This window comes from Corvus cornix, chromosome 2 (assembly GCF_000738735.6).
Source record: "Corvus cornix cornix isolate S_Up_H32 chromosome 2, ASM73873v5, whole genome shotgun sequence".
Lineage (NCBI taxonomy): Eukaryota > Metazoa > Chordata > Aves > Passeriformes > Corvidae > Corvus > Corvus cornix.
Genome location: NC_046333.1, coordinates 28,762,275 through 28,779,878, shown reverse-complemented (window position 1 = coordinate 28,779,878; position 17,604 = coordinate 28,762,275). Strand labels below are relative to the sequence as shown.

The following is a 17,604-nucleotide window of genomic DNA, read 5'->3' as shown; positions in this document are numbered from 1 at the left end:
ACTCCATCGACATCAGGCATGTGGCCCTCGCTGCTACATGCTAGAGGTTACATGTAGTGCCCTTCTCCCTGCAGTGCAATTACTGTCCCATACAATGAAAGAGAAATTCACTCAGTTAATAAAAACTGTCTGTTCAAACAAGCATAAGCAATAGTATTCCACATAAAACATATTTTCACATTAAAAATACCATCCATCATTTTTTGAAATATCTGAATGCTAAGGTTGAGAATGTCCCTTACCTCCTCGCTTGTTTAACTTGGCATACCCTGGCACGTAGCTGCTTGTCATGAATGATGAACTGCTGAAGGAGGAATGGGGTAACGCTGAGACCAGAGGTTCATCACACTTTTCTGAAACACAAGAAAACAGATTCACTTTATGCTCTTAATTATTTATATGTATTAAGTGACAATGCATTTTATTTTCCCTCTGGGTGATAACATATCCTTGTTACTTTTGTACATGTGGAATTCATGTAGCTACATCACAGCTCTTCAACAAAAAAAGCCTACGAACACAAACGAACAAAACAAACAAAAAAAATCACCTCAAAAAACACAAGAAAACACAGACACACACACTGACATGAGAAAATAAAGACTCAACCATTGACAAAATAAGGTAATGGTAATATCTAACCACGAACCATCACCTTTCTTAGGGATACAGTGGTTGAACAAAAAAGCCTGCCCTGATATATTTGGAATGTTTTTGGTGACATGAAAATCTAGTGCTAAAGAAAAGTATTATCATGAAAGCTTTCTAAGAAGTAGATAAGGTACAAATTTCCTGTTCTGTAATAGAAGTGCTGATAAATCCGATATTAAAAAAAAAATAAAATAAATTAGGGAACATTAATGAATGCCTATGAATTATCAGATACAACAGATTCACTGAAAAATCTATACTAACTAATCTCTATAAATCATTTGAGTACTCCACTTCCATTTTACCCAGTTATAAAGAAGATTAACTTGGTATTAGCATCTAAAATGGAAAAACCCCCAAATCAGTATTTTAGCCTTCCTAATGAAGAAAAAACTGTACAAATCTCCTTCTTTTGTATGATATAAATCAGAATTAAGAGAAATGGCTTAGGATTTTTCAAATACTTAATTAATGTACTGCCTTTTGTTTAGTATTGTAGGTATTTCAACAGATGGAAGAAATATGTAGCTTAAATTACTCATTTACTTCACAGGTAAAACTAAAAAAAAGCCTTAGCCTACACCAGTAAGCCTAACTAATCTTTTTAAACACATGCACTGCAGCACAGTCTCTGCTGTAAGTGGAAACACCCTCAATTTATGTATTTAGAAAGCATTAGGTCGCCATAGGTGGTCCTCAATAGGTCTAAATACACGTAAGCAGCATATTTAATGCTCAGCAACAACACCTAGTTCTGGTACAATTAAAAACCAGTAATTTGGTCACACTGGATCACACATGGAGACCAAATTAATCCTACCTTCTAAAGAAGAACTTTAAGGGGGAAAAAGAGGATTGTGAGTGAATCAAGTAATATATCACACAATTCTCCTAAACTGTGCAGTCTCATGTAATGAAAAATAAAATTACTTTCACAGAAACAGAAACTGAAACACAGAAATACAGAAGAACATTCATTCAGGAATCAGTATTTTGACATTTAACAAAGAAAATAAGTGTCCTTTACAAATCTCTGAGTTAACAAACATTAAAGGAAAAACAAAATCCACAAAAGCACAAGCAAGAGTAAAGGGCAGATGCTTTGGACTGAATTAAAGGACAATTCCAATAACTTTTAAATTCGCTACCACAGTATTTAATGATGGAATTTTGACAAGGGAAGACAAACGGTTTGAAACATGATTGTTTATACCACAAACCAGAAAGATCGATTTCCTCCTCCCTCTGCTTTGGCTGCAGCATGTTTGGTCAGAAGCCCGCAGTCGGGTACGCCTCCCATCACACCTCTCCAGCAGCACACCAGGGCTGCACACACCTCTGCCTGGGAGCAGGGATGTGGCACAGAAGAAAGGTCTGTGTCTGCAGATCCTGGGTGCCGGGTTGCTTTTATTTCAGCCAAAGTAGTACAAGGTTAAAGCTAACAATAGAAGGTAGCAGCAGACTGCCACAATTGCCAATTTTTGTCCTAAGTGCCACAATCATATAAACACAGAACTACTTGACAAAGCTTTTCGCAACTATTTTTTAATCCATCAGTATATTTTCTATAGATCATAATAACTTTGCAACTTGGAAACTGCTTGTGCTGCTGCTTCTTTATTAGTGTTGCCTAGCTATAGAGACTTGAAGGCATTTGTCATTAATCCTGTTGTCTAGGTAAAAATGGAATGAAACATTTAAAAGCAGAACAACAGATAATCAGAAGTTTTTGAAAATACAAACCAAAATCTCTTTATAGTATTTTTCTATGCTTATATTACATAATATTTAGTGTTAAGGAAAAACATATATTCTCATCAGTAATGAAAGCTAAGATTGAACATGTGCCTTTGTTCTGTTTCCTGAGGGTTTTTTAATATATTTTGTAAAGTAAATTGTTAGGTTTATACAATTTTCTGCCACTCATAGCTTCAAACTGGGGTGGGAAGAAAAACCTGCATCTTCCTGGAAAAATATTAGCAATATGAAAACTTAGTTACAAAAAATGTGTTCTATTTATGCAATTTGATTTATTTCTAAATATAATGGGAAGCTACTGCTTACTATAGTCTAGAAAAACCTGTTAAATAAAAGATCTATCTTAAAACATAAATAAAATTTTAAAAACTTATTTTAAAAATGTGAGCAAACTCTTCGTTTCTGCCATAGAAATAAACGTAGAATTTTGATATTGAGCTTAGAAACATGACAGATGAAAAAAACCTCTCCCAACAATAGAAGTTCATCAGAACTTCTGTTGTTTTACTGATTCCAGTAGCTATTGAGAAATCGCCTTTCAATTTGACAGCTGTTATATTTGTGCTACTATTGAAGATGCACAGAAGGAAATATGGAAAATTTATTTGGAATGAATACTAGTTTCTAAACCATTAATGGTCTGCCTTAGCTCTGTTTCACTAGCCCATACTCTTGGATTCAAAAAAACAAGACACAGAAGCTTCACTTAGTTAAAAAAAAAAAAAAATCCCACAGGAAGCATCCCTCTATTTGCCACTGTGGTCACAATTTTTACGGATAGTCATGAATATGCTTCATTTACTGTACATGTGCTTCTGAAGTGCTTAATCTGAACACTGATTTCTTAATTTGGTTGCAATCACCAATACAGTGGTGGGGGCTAAGAAAAACCCAGAGCTGATACAATTTGCCTTCATTTTTGTTTAGAACTGTAATCCTGTCCTATGTCTATTTTGACGTACCAACTAACAGGAAAGGAAGAAATCTCACTTTCTTATTGCTTTAAAAAAAACAAACTTCCCAATCTGCCTGCTCATTTAGGCTTCAAAATATAGGAAATTCACCATAAATGTGTATGAATTATAGGGAAGGACTATATTTCAGATTAATAGACTTAAAAAAAATATTACATCTCATCAATAACTCATGACTTTAGGTCCAACAGAACAAAAGTTAAAAGACTGCTTACATAAGCTGGTATTTCTATCCCTATATGAAAGTTCCACTAAATATATTGCACTATTTAAACTTCCATCAGAATATGAAATACTCTTATACCACAGATTTAAGAGGAAAAAAAAAAAGTCCTTGGGAACCTTTTGTTCTTCCAGCAGTTTTAGTTATTTCCTGCAGAATCCAATTTTTTACTTACTGTAACCAGAATCATATATACCTTCCTGTTACTGAGATATAATAGCCTTCCCCATATAAGTCAATGCACTGTGCCCTGTTAATCAATTACAGAGCACACTCTCCTGCCAGCATCGCAGCAGCAAAGGAATAAACTCTCCTCCATACCATTTATCTCAGTGATACATTAACATCCAAGGCAGGTTAGGTCCATTTAAATGTTAACTTTTTGAAGCAAAAAGACACTTCCACTCCACTCTATTCTGTTTAGATCAAGAGAATTGATAACTTTGTCATAGGTATGATGACATTTGCTGCTCTGACATCCTTATTCAGAGGGAAATAACAGTATATGACCATCAAAAACAAGTCTCCTTAAGATACAAATAATTAAATCAATGGAAGGAAGGCCTCATAATGTCATTAAATACAAATACAAAACATATGCAATCCCCAGTCTTCAAATTCCTCAAGGCCTAAAGATCATTGAATCAGAAGTGTGCTGTGCTCTTGCTCTGCTCTTACATGTTTTCTCAGGCACCTGGCTATTGGAAACCAAAGAGCAGACGAGATGGATCTCTTGTCCTGTCAACTGCAACCTCTCATATTTCTGCTGTTCACATGCAACAAAACCAAGAAAGAATATCTACCCTTTTTTTCCTGTTTTACAGTCTATTTATAGTTTATTTTTATGTCCTACCCATCACACTGGATAAACCAAAAAAGGCCTGTCTCCTATTTTGCCTGCAATTGCTTTAATTCCCACTTAGTAGTCTATGAACTATTTGGGGAATAGGGACTACATTATTTGAAGGAACAGCTCTTGATTGTAACACAAAGCAGACCATATACACACAAACTCTCTTATCAACCCTATAGGTTATTAAAGCTTATCCTCAGTATACCAGTGACTTCAGTGATTTTTGATGGGCAAAGCAGAATAAAATACCTTGATGCTTCACTTCACAGAAGTCTGTTCAAATGCTTCCTGATCAATAAACAGGTCACCTGTAAAGTTGCTGACATATCTTATCAAAGTAGTCTCAGTAGATGAAAAAAACAATCTGCAGTTCATCTGTGTCTTCTTGACATTTGTATCTAGCAGTAGGTTAGAATGCATACAAACTATCTAAAAGTGTTAAGAAATGGGAACAGTATACATTTATAGTCACAGGTAGTTTTTATCAATAATTTGGATCTCCCAGAAGCTCTTGCAAAGATTTTGTCAGCAAAGTAAAAAGAGAGCTATGATGTGTACAGTGGTTCTTAAAATGAAAAATATTTGGATACTGATAACTGGAACTCATCAGAAATAAGTGATGGTGACTTGCTAAGTATGCTTTTGAGAAAGAAAAGCTTTTACATCATATAGTCCAGTGTGCACTGAGTAACATACCTTTAAATAAATACCAAATCCCAAATCCACAAATTAGTCTCTCCTGCTTTAAAATTTTCAATCAAGATTTCCTATCAAATTATAATCTAGAATAACAGTTTTGCTGAAGGATAGATCTAAGACACAAACATGTCACCAATAAAAACTTTACTAAAAAAGGCTCCATATGTTATTTCAGAAGTGAAGAACTCAAAGGCTGGACAACTTAGATTCAAAAAGGCAAATGACTGCAATGTCAATATTATATTCCGAATTCACCATAATAAATTGCTAGTAGAATACAGAAGAGATGACTCAATCTGTAGCAGCATTGAAAAAATATGGATATTTATCCAAAGCCCTGACCCTCTAACTAAAAGTCCTAATCAGTTCTCTTTTACACTAGACAAACAGAACATTTACAATACAAAACACAAAATCTGAACTATTAACAGTATATCCAACTCATTAATTATACAAGAATGCCTGTCAAGTCTAGGAGAAAAAAAGTTATACGCAATTTCAATCTTTACTTGTAACGCAAAAGGCTCCTGCTTTAAATATGAATTCCAATATAAATGTTAGGGAGCAAGGGAGAGAATCATATCATCTGGGTTTAATCTGTACTGTGTGCTAAATGCCAGTTTATCCTAAACACATTTTTCTCCTCCAATTTGAATATGTAATTTCACTGTAGTGTGCTGAGGAGGAAGAATAAGCCACCAGGCACTTCTGAAAAGCAGTCATGAGGTTGCAAGGGCACTCTGAAATGTGGGTAAGTACATATGGGAACTGGCATATCTCCAATGACAACCAATAGGAATATTAATGGGGCTGGTTTGGATTGCAGTGTATTACTATGCTGAGACAGCCACACTTTCTGTATAGCACAGGCAGGTTTTGTAATCCAAAATGAATGCTAGAATATACCAAGCTTAATTCACAAGCCTGTGTCTTATGCAAGCCAAAAATCAGGAGATACTTCAAAGCAGATCATCATCAATGGCAACCCCTTTAAAAATCAAACTTAGAAGCAGGTGTTATTGAAAGCAGGCTGTCACAAGCTTAATTTCAACCTTGGCCCTGTGTCACAACCCTGCTGTCCAGGATGATACACTTCTATACAAACTTCAGATCGTGTGGGACAGAAACACAGGTAATGGCTGAAGAAAGCCAGGTAGGGTATACCTCATGCTCCCAAGTACTTAAGTCAGTAAGAAATCAGTGAAGATTTTATCAAAGACCACCTTGTCTTATGGAGAAAGAAAATATTTGCCTGTTAGGTGTACTTGCCAGATATACCAGCCTTTGATACATTTGGAGTGGCTCAAACAAACAACCCAAAAGCCTTTTGCATGTTTTACTGTGCTTTTCTTGACTTGGAGGACAGTTTAAAGAAAACCCACCATAGACTGCTACTTCCTTTTTCTCTTTCTTAGGATAACAAGCTAACTTTACTACTCCCCAAGTGTCTTGGACCTCTTTATCTAGATACTAAACAGGAATGATGACTGGTAGAGTAGAAGCTTAATTTTTCACCCTCTTCTGTCCCACCTATTTTCCATATTACAGAAGTTGGCAGTTTCTCCACATGACTGGCATTTCACAGAACACTCTTGATGGACTGTTAGAGAGCCAAATTCACATTCAGCTTCATGAGCAAATGAGTCTAAGTGTCACTGAAGCTTTGCTGTAAGCATTGCTAGAGCTCAGCTGTAATCGAAAAGATTAGAGCAGCTCATATTGATCGCCTGGGATGTTTCATATTCCACTTCAAGTTGCATGCCACCAATAGAGGTAATACATTGTTGCTCAAAAAGGTTAACTGCTGCTGGAAAGGAAGAAAATGTAGCAACTATTTTTCCCCCTACAAGGTGAAGCCATAAATTACATTAATTCGGTGGTCTTCACAGAACCCTTAAGTATCAAGGTTACTTGCTTTGAAGTTTATGTCAAGCTTTTCTTTAGAGCATTTTAAGAAAAGGAACAAGTCTCAGGTAATGTTTTTTTTATGGCAGTTACTCTGAGCAGAGCAGTGGACAGGCAGTGAGATCTGTTTCTTTGTTCTGGTTCTGAATCAGGAGTTCATCTTTGGGCAATACTGGGTGCATCACCAGGACCATTTCTAAAAGCACATTTGGATGCCCAAAACCAGACTGTACTTTGCAAGATTTTACAAAGTATCTTTTTACCTGAAACTTCATTTCTTTTACCTATTGACCAGTTTTTAGAGTAGCCAATGACTTATTAATCTGAAAGTCATGACAACCTTATTATTACTACATGGCTACACATTTTGATTCCTACAAATTAGCGTCCTATTCCATCACAAGGCCCAGGCTATTAATAAGTAAGAAAACTTTCTTGATTTGAGGAAATTTTAATAAACTTTTTTAAACATCCCTGAGAAACATTGGAAATGAAAATAACATAAGAATTGTATCAATGTGCAATGTACTATATGACTACTATGAGACATTTCTGGATTCATTGCTTTAATCAAGGGACACACAACATAATCCACAGTACTCTTCACACTTCTGTCTTTAACCACTGAAAATGAGAAAAGGGTTAAAGCTAACATCATTAATTACTGTGATCTACAATTTACCCAGAGAGATTAGGTTTTATTTCTTAATTAAATTATTCAGTTTGGAATACTTTTAAGTATAAATGTATACAAAGCAGCCTCCTGAAATTCAAGTTTATCAAAATTTCAATGTTTCATAAAGGAAAACTAGAAAACGGTATCAAAAATTTGCCTAATTCAATTTTTCAGAAAAGTGTAATCAATTTAAATTCTGCATACATCAAAATGCATATTCAATTTAGTATTTTATATTTGGAAAGAACAAGGGACATTTGTTTATATTTATGTTTAATAAAAATTAAATATATATCTAATTGTTTAGTAGAATTCAATTTCAAATTATTTAAAAGGTTCTTTTTATAGTATCTACGTTATATGGACGGTAAGACTACTTAGGCAGCTGGTGTTGGCTGGAGGTTGTGGTTGGATTTTGGGGTTTTTTTTGTTGGAAGAGAGTGGGCAGCAGACGTTTTTACATCACTCTAAAACAACAGCACATCTGGATTGCATTTGGTCTACTTTACAGTCTACAGTCCATTGAGAATTCATCAGATAATCCCACCCTTGCTACTGTGTCTTTTATGAACACATTTGTAAACTGTTTCACACCCTGTAAAACTCAGAGCTGTATGAGAAACCTGTCATGTTTTTTGCTCATTTAAAAAAGTCTCCACTACTCAGGTCAATGGCACCTGGAATAATTGAAAGTCAGTCAGTCTGGTTGTATGCTTGGGCTTTCATTAAACTGTCCTTAGTGCATAAGCAGTAGTAGACTATCAACTCTATGCAAAGTAAAACTCACCAATATTTCCATATTTTTGCATATCCAATCCGCAGATGCCTCTTCAGTTATTAACCTTCTGACATGCAAATATACTTCTTCACCTTTTCATTACTGAAAATACCTGAGCATTTTGAAGGAGTTTACAGCAAACGAAACTCCAGCTGACGTATCTTTACAGGTACACGTGATTTTTCACATACTGATGCCTATCTGAGTTAAGTATGAAGAAACCTACAGTCAGGTCACGTGAAGTTTTAGAGTAGCAGGCAGAAGGACTCATAATGATGAAGGAAAAAAATACTGAAAATCTTCAGAATTTATTCTTCAGTCTCATTTAAATTAAAATAATTTCATTAATTATCTAGCCTATGTTCCTCCTCTGTCAGTTTTATACCAACTAGTACCTTTTGTTTATTTGGAGGGGTGGGGTGGGTTTGTTTGTTTTGTGGTTTTTTTTGGGGATTGTTTGCTTTTCTGGGTGGTTTTTTTTTTTTTTGTTATTGGTTTGATATTGTTTGTTTTTCAGGACCTAGAGATAAGACACTAATAGATTTTTCTAAATATTTTTCTCAAACAGGTTTTTTCTTCATCATTGCTTTAGCAGGTTTCCATCTCTAAAATTAAGACTTTATCTCAAGCAAAAACAAAACATGGGGTTTTTTTTCCTCATGGTCCAACTTATTATAATGGTCCCTTTACTTTTAGCAGTTCTTTATCAACATAATTATTCTGAATTTAGAGATGTTACTCTAGGCTTTGCTAATTTAATCAAGATGAAAGCAACCAGGGAGTGACTTTAAAATTGCTGGACACTTCAACAATTAAAGCACTCCCACAGAAAGCCAAATGTTAATTCCCAAAACAGTATATCATAGGTACAGAAAACAAAAGATGTTTTAGTGTACAGAATGAATATCAAAGAATTTCACAAAATTATATTCAAAATATTTTATTATCACTAATGAGGCTATCTACCTACCTATGCACTGGTTAAGATGTTTACAAAAAGTCTTGTAAAAAAGTCAGCTCAGAGCAAATTCTGCAGATTCCTGTCTGAAGAAAACTACACTTCCCCTATAGCGGTTAGGAAGGAGACTCTGTTCCTAGCAGGCAGACACAATATTTAATACCATTAAGCATGCAAAGCACATTCCACCTTTGGCTAGATGAGGAACAAAATATAAAGTAGCAGGTTATGGAAAACTCAGCAGAGAATTGTCTCTCAATTTGCACAGCTGAAAGCCAATATCACTTAAACCTAAAATCGGGGTTTTATTCAAAAACATTATTAATTCCATGCTTGTGCATGGTTGTTTACCTTCATAGCCCCTTTAAAGAAAACAGGTATGTCATATTTATTGCAGAAGCTATTATCAGAGAAGTTTATCAGTTGTCTACAGTTAGAAGTGATGATAGAAGCAAAAGCCAAAAGATGTGTGATCTATGAATTTAACAATATTATACTGACAGATTATTCTTTCCCTCTGTGCAAATGACAAATAAGGTCTAACTTTTGTTTCCTGCCTCTTCTGTAAAGATTGTCACCTCCAACTAAGAATAAAATATGTGCTTTCTCAATTCCTGTCACTGATGCTTGGGAGGATTAACTCTGATTGCATTTTGCAAACTCTTTCGTTAAAAAGCACACTTTCCCACATTTCTGAAGAAGTATCAAGTGACCACAGAATTGTCATAATACATCAATTTCACCAAAGCATCAATAAAGTATGCTGAAAAGGTATTTTTGCAGGTGAAAGAAGAATTACTTTTGATCTTTTTCCTTACTCTTGGATTAATGTAGGGCTTCCAAACCATGCTGATATATTTTTGGGGTTCTTTTAGGCCCAAAATCCTGGCTAGAATGGTGGCTAGGAAAGTAAGAACAACAACAAAAGAAATTGAGGACCATTTGATAACAGAAGAATGTGAACATAGTTTAGATTTCTGAACTTCGTTCTATCCTGTAGACTGACGAGCAAGCTGCGTTACAGCCGCCCTGTGAGACACAGTATTCTCTGAGGCTTGTTGTACATACTGGGAAACTCAAACCAATTATACACCATGGCTGTGAATTTTGACACTGGAGGCCTAAATTTCTTACACTAGCACCTTGAAGAAAAGATATATATAAATCAGAGCAAGCTAACAAATGCTTTCATATGCTGGGAAAAAAAAAAAATCTGCAAGCTGATTCCAATGTGTTCAGCATCCTTAAGCACACAAGCAACAGCATGTGGTACAAGGCAGTTTGGGACAGTACCTTCATAGGACACATTTTTTGGATGTGTTTCACCATATTCCTCAATGTTTGAAAGCACCTAGCATTTAATAATTAAAGGTAGAATGTTTCTTTATTTCCCTAGAGACTAAAGAAAATATCCCACCATTACGACACGAAGAGATGAAGATTTGCATAAATTTGTATATCTGAAGCTGAATAAAACATTTTTCTTTCTGACAGACTTACAAGTTGGATAGATGAGAATGTTTGATTCACAGGTGTAAAGTATTTATAGGATTTCTGCTTCTGACACAGGTCATGTCAGTCTGCTTGGATTCATGGTTTTCTAGTAGGAGTAAAACATGAGAGTAAAGTCAATGTTTAAACTAAGTGATTTAATGACAGCAGGAGAAAATTTCAAACACTTAAAAAAATCTGTATGAATGATAGGTCAATTCTTTTCTAAAATAGGATAGCTAAAGTGAGAAATATCATTCAAAAGTGCAACTTCCACTTTTGAAATGACATTCAGTTTTTAATTCCAGAAAATGTGGCGTGCCCAAACTCTAGGGGTTAGTTCTATATTCATGGGAGACAATAAAGTCTTGGGGGTGATGGTAAGGGTCTATGATAGTTTTATCATTAGTGGGAAGAGATATATATTTGGAGTGTTTCAGATCCTTCTATGTCCTTTTTAAAAAGGAATGAAATTCCAATGCAAAGAAAGCCAGGGTCAGCCTTTATTAATCCTTAGCAGAAGCATAGGAAGCAATATCAAACAATTGCACAATAAGATGCAGAATTCAACTTTAAGTGTGGTTCAAGTGCATAAACCATGGCACTTATCAGGAAAATACATATCCAAATGTTAGAGCTCAGATTTTTTCAAAAGAAGGAATATTAGTAAATGACATGTCAGATCCTCCTGCAGGTACAACTTTACAGAGCAAGTTACCATTTGATTTGCTTCTTATTTTGTAGTTTTCCCTTCATTTTTAGGGAATCAAAACTAGTCATATGTCTAACACTCATGAAAAATTTTTATCATTTGGATTGAAGGGGGTTTCAGGGAGGAATAGATAACAATCAATCATTGTGTAGTGGTGTCTGGGTTTTGTTTTGGTAATAGGGTGATATTCAGTCAAAAAGGTACATCATCATCTACTGATATTTCCCAGAATACCTGAGCAAGTCATTATGCTAAATAAAACAGAGGGGCAAACACAAGAGATACAGAAGACCCCAATATTTTGAGATCCACACTCCTCTTAGTTTAAACTTTTTGGCTGCATTTCCTCTCTTGAAGCTACTGAGAGAAAAGGCTTCTTCCTTAAGCTTCTCTGCCCTAAGAACACCACAGGAAATGTACAATGTAACAGGCTCCTAAAGTATACAAAGAACTTTGTAGTTAAATGAATTTTGCTTCTTTCCAGCCTCCTCCCCCCAAAAAGCAAAAATGCATATGTCCTGTACAAAATAAACAAGCACTATGAACATTTCCAAAGAGCTACTTAACTGAAAAAATAATAAAAAAAAAAATCTACCCAGACTATAAAGTGCAAGTCAAAGGACATGGGCTGCCTATACTGATCAGTATTGATAATTGAGATCTTAATGGTTCTGCCATACTAGCAAAGATTGAAAAGAAAGGATGGAAGGATGATCCTGCACTTCTCCTACACCCAGTCTTTGCATTGCCCCAGGCAAAATTCGCCTGCCTTTGGGAACTAAGCATCCTCAAAAAAAAAAAAAAAATTTCCATCCGTAGCAAAAGAGAGCATATGCCTTACTCATGCTTTTCTGGTGCATTACTGGGACAAGAGGAAGAAAGCTTTGGTTAGAAACAGAAGAGAAGAAAATGCAAAGTAGGCAAACCAGTTCTGAACTCACTGTGCATCAAAAACAATTTTCAAAGGGCTTAATCAAGAGTAGGGCTAGTATACCAAAGTTCCCTTTCACTGTGAAAGTATTACAATTCCAGGTAGCTTCGTGTGCTCCCAAAGTTTTGTGAGGCTTTTTTGTTTGTTTGTTTGTGGGTTTTTAAAAATCCCTCAGCTTTTCCCTGTGTACTTTTTGTCTCATCAGAAACTCTTAAATTAAGAAACACTCATTAAAGAGAATTGTAATGTAATTAATCTTAAAAGCTGGCTAGAAAGACGCTATATATATGATTTCTATAAGACAGATTTTCAAATATGGTATGTCACTGCATTCCTCTTCCTGATTTAAATTACCACACCTACCTTATTTTAATGTTCTATGGAAATTCAAGCCAAAATATTTTACAGCAGCCTTAGCTGTCCAGCTTATCCTGCTGTTCACATAGCATGCTTTGAATATAAGTTGTTGGGTTTTTCTAATCATCAAATGCAAACAGTATTGACAGCAGCAACACCTATTATTGTGTGTTCATTATCATGCACAGCTACAACTGAGGCATTTTTAAGACCGAGAGTATGTGATAATTATGCTTGGTACAACCTTATTATTACTACATGTTTAACATGTCAACAAAGGAACACAGCACAGTTAAATTAGCATACCTGAAAAATTAAGGTGTCTTATAATTATAGCCCATTCCCTCCAATTTTAATCAAATATCTGAATATTAAATTCCTAACATTACAGTTTACTACCTTTATCTGGATCATGAACTCCCATTATGTTCAGAGTGAAGGATGCCTCCTGTAAATACATTGGAAAGTCTGTATACATACATAAATATTGCAATGCAGGATCACCTGTAGGACTTCCCAGTCATACCAGCTGCAGTTTCCCAGGTCTTTGGCAGGGGTTTGCTGACTCTGTGGCAGACAAAACATTAGCAGAACACTGCCCAGAAGTGAGGGGTGAGGCAAAAAAGGGTGAGAAACGGCCCTGTGAGCCCCGAGGGGAGAACAGGAAGAGGGACAGAAGGCTGCCAGATTCCTCTGGAGGGCCCCAGTCCCAGGGAGAGAAGCCTGCGCTGGAGCAGGGAAACAAAGAGAGCAGGTGCAGCAAAAAGGAGAATGACCCTGCCATTCCCCATCCCCCTGTGCTGCTCAGTGGAGAGGTAAAGGAGTCAGGGGTGAAAGAGTGAAGTTAAGACTGGAAAAAAGAGGGACTGAGGTAAGGGGGATGGAGTTTTATGTTGTTAGGTTTACTTTCTTTGCAACATCCAACTCTATTTTAATTGGCAATAAAATAAATTCATTTTCTCCAGTCAACTATGTTTTGCACATGAGGTAGTTGGCAAGGGATCTCCATGTTTATTTTGACCCACAACCATCTTCATCTTATTTTCTCCCCAGATGGGTGGGGATGCCTGGCAGCTGGCCAGGGTCAACCCACCAAGCTGCTAATCAGATATCAGAGAGCTGACTGCACTGCTTGTCAGAGACACCACGGACGTTCACACCAATGATATTGACTAAATGCAGTGTAAAAGGATTAAGTGTTGGGTTTTTTACAGATCTATTTGAGGAGAACTAAAGAACACCAAATTGATTTGTAAGATGAATTTTACAAAGTTAAATTTGAAGCTTGCTATTTCAAGTTTTAACTGCCTGTCCTCAGTATAATATTCACACCTAGAACAAAGCTGTGAAGGTCTGGCTTTCATCTCTCCTTGACACAGCCTCTTGGGATCCCACTGAAAGGAAACATGGGATTCTAGTGGAAGGTGTCCATGCCCATGGCAGGGGGGACGGGACTATGTGATCGTTGAGGTCCTTTTCAGCCCAAACCATTCTATGATCCAGACAGCATTCCTCCTCTGTGAAAGAAATAGGGATGTGATACCAGAGGAACCCAATTATGCTGTCCTTTCAGTAAACAAAAAACACTGACAAGGCCTGAGCTTAGCTCAGTTTACCCTCTAATGAGCACAGAAGAGCCTAAATAGCTGTATGTCAGGAGAGGAAAGACCTCACAGGGAAGCCAGGAACATTTTTTATTTGCCTGTTCTAGGCAACAGTTCTTCAAATTTGAGCTTGGGCTGCAAATCCAATATCTGGCACCAATGCCTGAAGCAAATGGCAGAATTGGAGGATTTGCTATTCATTTCTATGACAAGGAACTTGTAATGTGAACTTTTGATAGTAAGTATGATAACTATCCTGTATTCAAATGCTATTCCACATCTCTTAAATTGCCATTCCTGGCATACATGCATCAGCAGCAACATAAATCATACTGCTTACATGAAAGTCTCTTCACATCTGCATTTTCAGAAGTGTGCAGGAAAGTTTAAACATACTGCATTGCCAATCACCATAAACACAGTGATAATGCAGCTCTGCAATAAGACAGTCTTCACATGTTGGCCTCTAACAGTATTTGAAAGTTTTCATCAAACCTCAAATAACTTACTCAATGCACTGAAGACACTATGCCTTGTCCTTTTACAGATGACTAGATTACACGGTATTTCTGGATAAGTAGCAAAGCAAAGATCAGCAAAAAGCTTTAAGCAAAAAGTAAAATGTTTTAATCCTCTCATTTAACTATGAATAAAGGACAGCCAGTCAGGATAAGGAAAATCTCCTATAATAAAATTTGTAAGATCATATGCCATGTAAAATGGTGCCTTTCAAGTTTCTTTTTTTCCTCCCACTTCTGAATCCATAAATGATATGTCAAATCACATACGTATAATTAAGATCTTTAGTTCACAGAAAAATAAAGTCAAAAAGTGTTGAAAACAGATAGGAAATAATCAATATAAGATAGATTCAAGTGAAAAAGACAATGAAAAAAATTAAAATTATTTATGCAATGAACATCTGATTTTCCTAAATAAATCCTCCTGAAATTAAAAAAAACCCAACTTGAATTTGTATCTATTAATAGCTTCCGGAATCGAAATAAAAATCCACAAAAAAAAAAAAAACAAAAAAACAAAAAAAAAAAAAAAACCAAAAAAAACCCAAATACTTCTTTACTTTTGTTCACTTTATTTTCTGGATTAATTTCATTAGGCCACCCTTAATTTAATTTACAAAGTTAACTTTAATCCTCAATGCAGTTTCCCAGCATAGTAGGCTGAATTTGTGAAGAATTAATTTTTTCCTTCAAATGAATGAACAAGATTGGAGGAAGATATAATGAATGATTAAGTGATTGCAGTTAACCAAAAAGTTTCATTTTGTTCCCTTATGGAGAATGATGGAATATCATTTTATTGAAATCCATTATCCTAATGAGAAGATATTCTATGCTTGATCTTAGCCAAAAGGCCGGTGAAGATATTTTAATGACTTACTGCTTCTGCTTAATAGGGAGATTTCATAATTACTGAAAGTACATCTGTTTGATTAATGAGCCTTTTCAAGCGTCCATGCATCTTCTTTCAGTTTGGCTGATACAATACACTTGGAAGAACATGCACATAGATGCTTTTCATCCTGCATACATGTAACAGTAAAATAGTGAGAAAAATAAGAACTACCTCAAATGGGACAGTATAATTCTGATTTTTATTATTATAAGTAAAAGCTGGCAATTTTCCCCTCCATTTCTGTTATACAGACAAATGAAGTTTGCAATAAACATTTAAAGCACAACTTGCAATGAGTTTTATGGCCCTTCTCATGGATACCTTAGGATGGCTTGCAATCAAGTAAGAAAAAAACCCAAACATCAACCTTATGTATCAGGAAATACATAAACAAAGGCCCACTGATGCTGTGAAATTGTAAATGCAGTACCCACACATATTATCCATTTATGAAAAGGACTGCAATTATTTTCAAGTTTGTTTTCACAGATTGCTCAAACACTATGAGATCATGGCATGATTTAAGACAGAATTCCCCCAAACAATTTCATCTTTAAGGCTCATCATGTGACACTTGAAGCTCAGAAATCATGAGGACCTATTAACTAATTCTTATGCTTAGGGTTTTCACATGTAGCATTAGGAAGAATAGATATTAAAAAAGAGTATCAGGAAAATAGTACAAGAAAAGACCGATAGGACTTTCCAAAAGCAAGAATTTAGAGAAAAATGTTCAATAAAAAAGCCATCGGCTATATTCCATAGTTATTTCAAAGAAGAGAAGATGTTATGGTCATAGCTGACTAGCTGATATAAAGATATTTTGTATTATTCGCAGAATGAAAAGGTATTGCCCGGCTATTGCATTAGCCTGACCTCAAATCTGTCTTCCTTAACAGAGTTTTCTGCTGCAAATGTCAAATCATTTTTTCATTTCTGTTTTACTGTCCCATTTGCTAATTTCTTATTAAATGTATTCAAAAGAAAAAAAGTCTCTTGTTCTTAAGTAAAAACATAAACTTAAAATACATTGGTATATTGTATTTTACATTATTCGCTATCCATATGCATTGAATTACCTTTTGTATCACGGTAGCACACAAAACTTTGTCATGTGTTATCTGTTCTGCTATTTCTAATATGATATTAAAATATACTTGTCAATCTGTTCGCTTGATACTCTGTAAGCCAGCTATTTCTGAGACATGTTTCTTGAATTCTTGTTATTTCTCAGCTAATATCTCACCATCAACATGAATACTTCCTTTTTTTAATGTTGATAGTGACAAAATACACGTGTTCAAAACATTTAAGGAAGAAACATACTGTACTTCAGTATAGGCAACAATAAGGCACAGAAAAATCAAACCTAGGTACCACTTGTGAAAACTGTTCTACTCACATGAAAATGCATTTAGTGTTCCTTTAACGTTTAGGACAGAAAATGCTTACCATGCAGCAGTATGCAGCACGTTACCAAGAAACACAATTTCTAGGTCACAGATTCCAACTCATGAAGCCTATGCTCCAATTTTGTACCCCAGAAACAATGCCAATAGTTGTTTGATACTTTGGAAACTTATTGCATCCTTAGAAGAAATGCCAAGAACAAAACACA

General features: G+C 35.5%; 1 protein-coding gene across 1 annotated transcript in view; it reads right to left on the bottom strand.

Moving 5' to 3' along the window:
• The window catches only part of CNTNAP2 (contactin associated protein 2), a 1,031,909-nt gene that overhangs the window by 703,622 nt on the left and 310,683 nt on the right, over window positions 1–17,604 (bottom strand). The window contains exon 2 of the mRNA XM_010398652.4: window positions 243–353. Coding sequence (XP_010396954.1) covers window positions 243–353 — 111 coding nt within the window. The remainder of the gene's footprint in view (window positions 1–242; window positions 354–17,604) is intronic.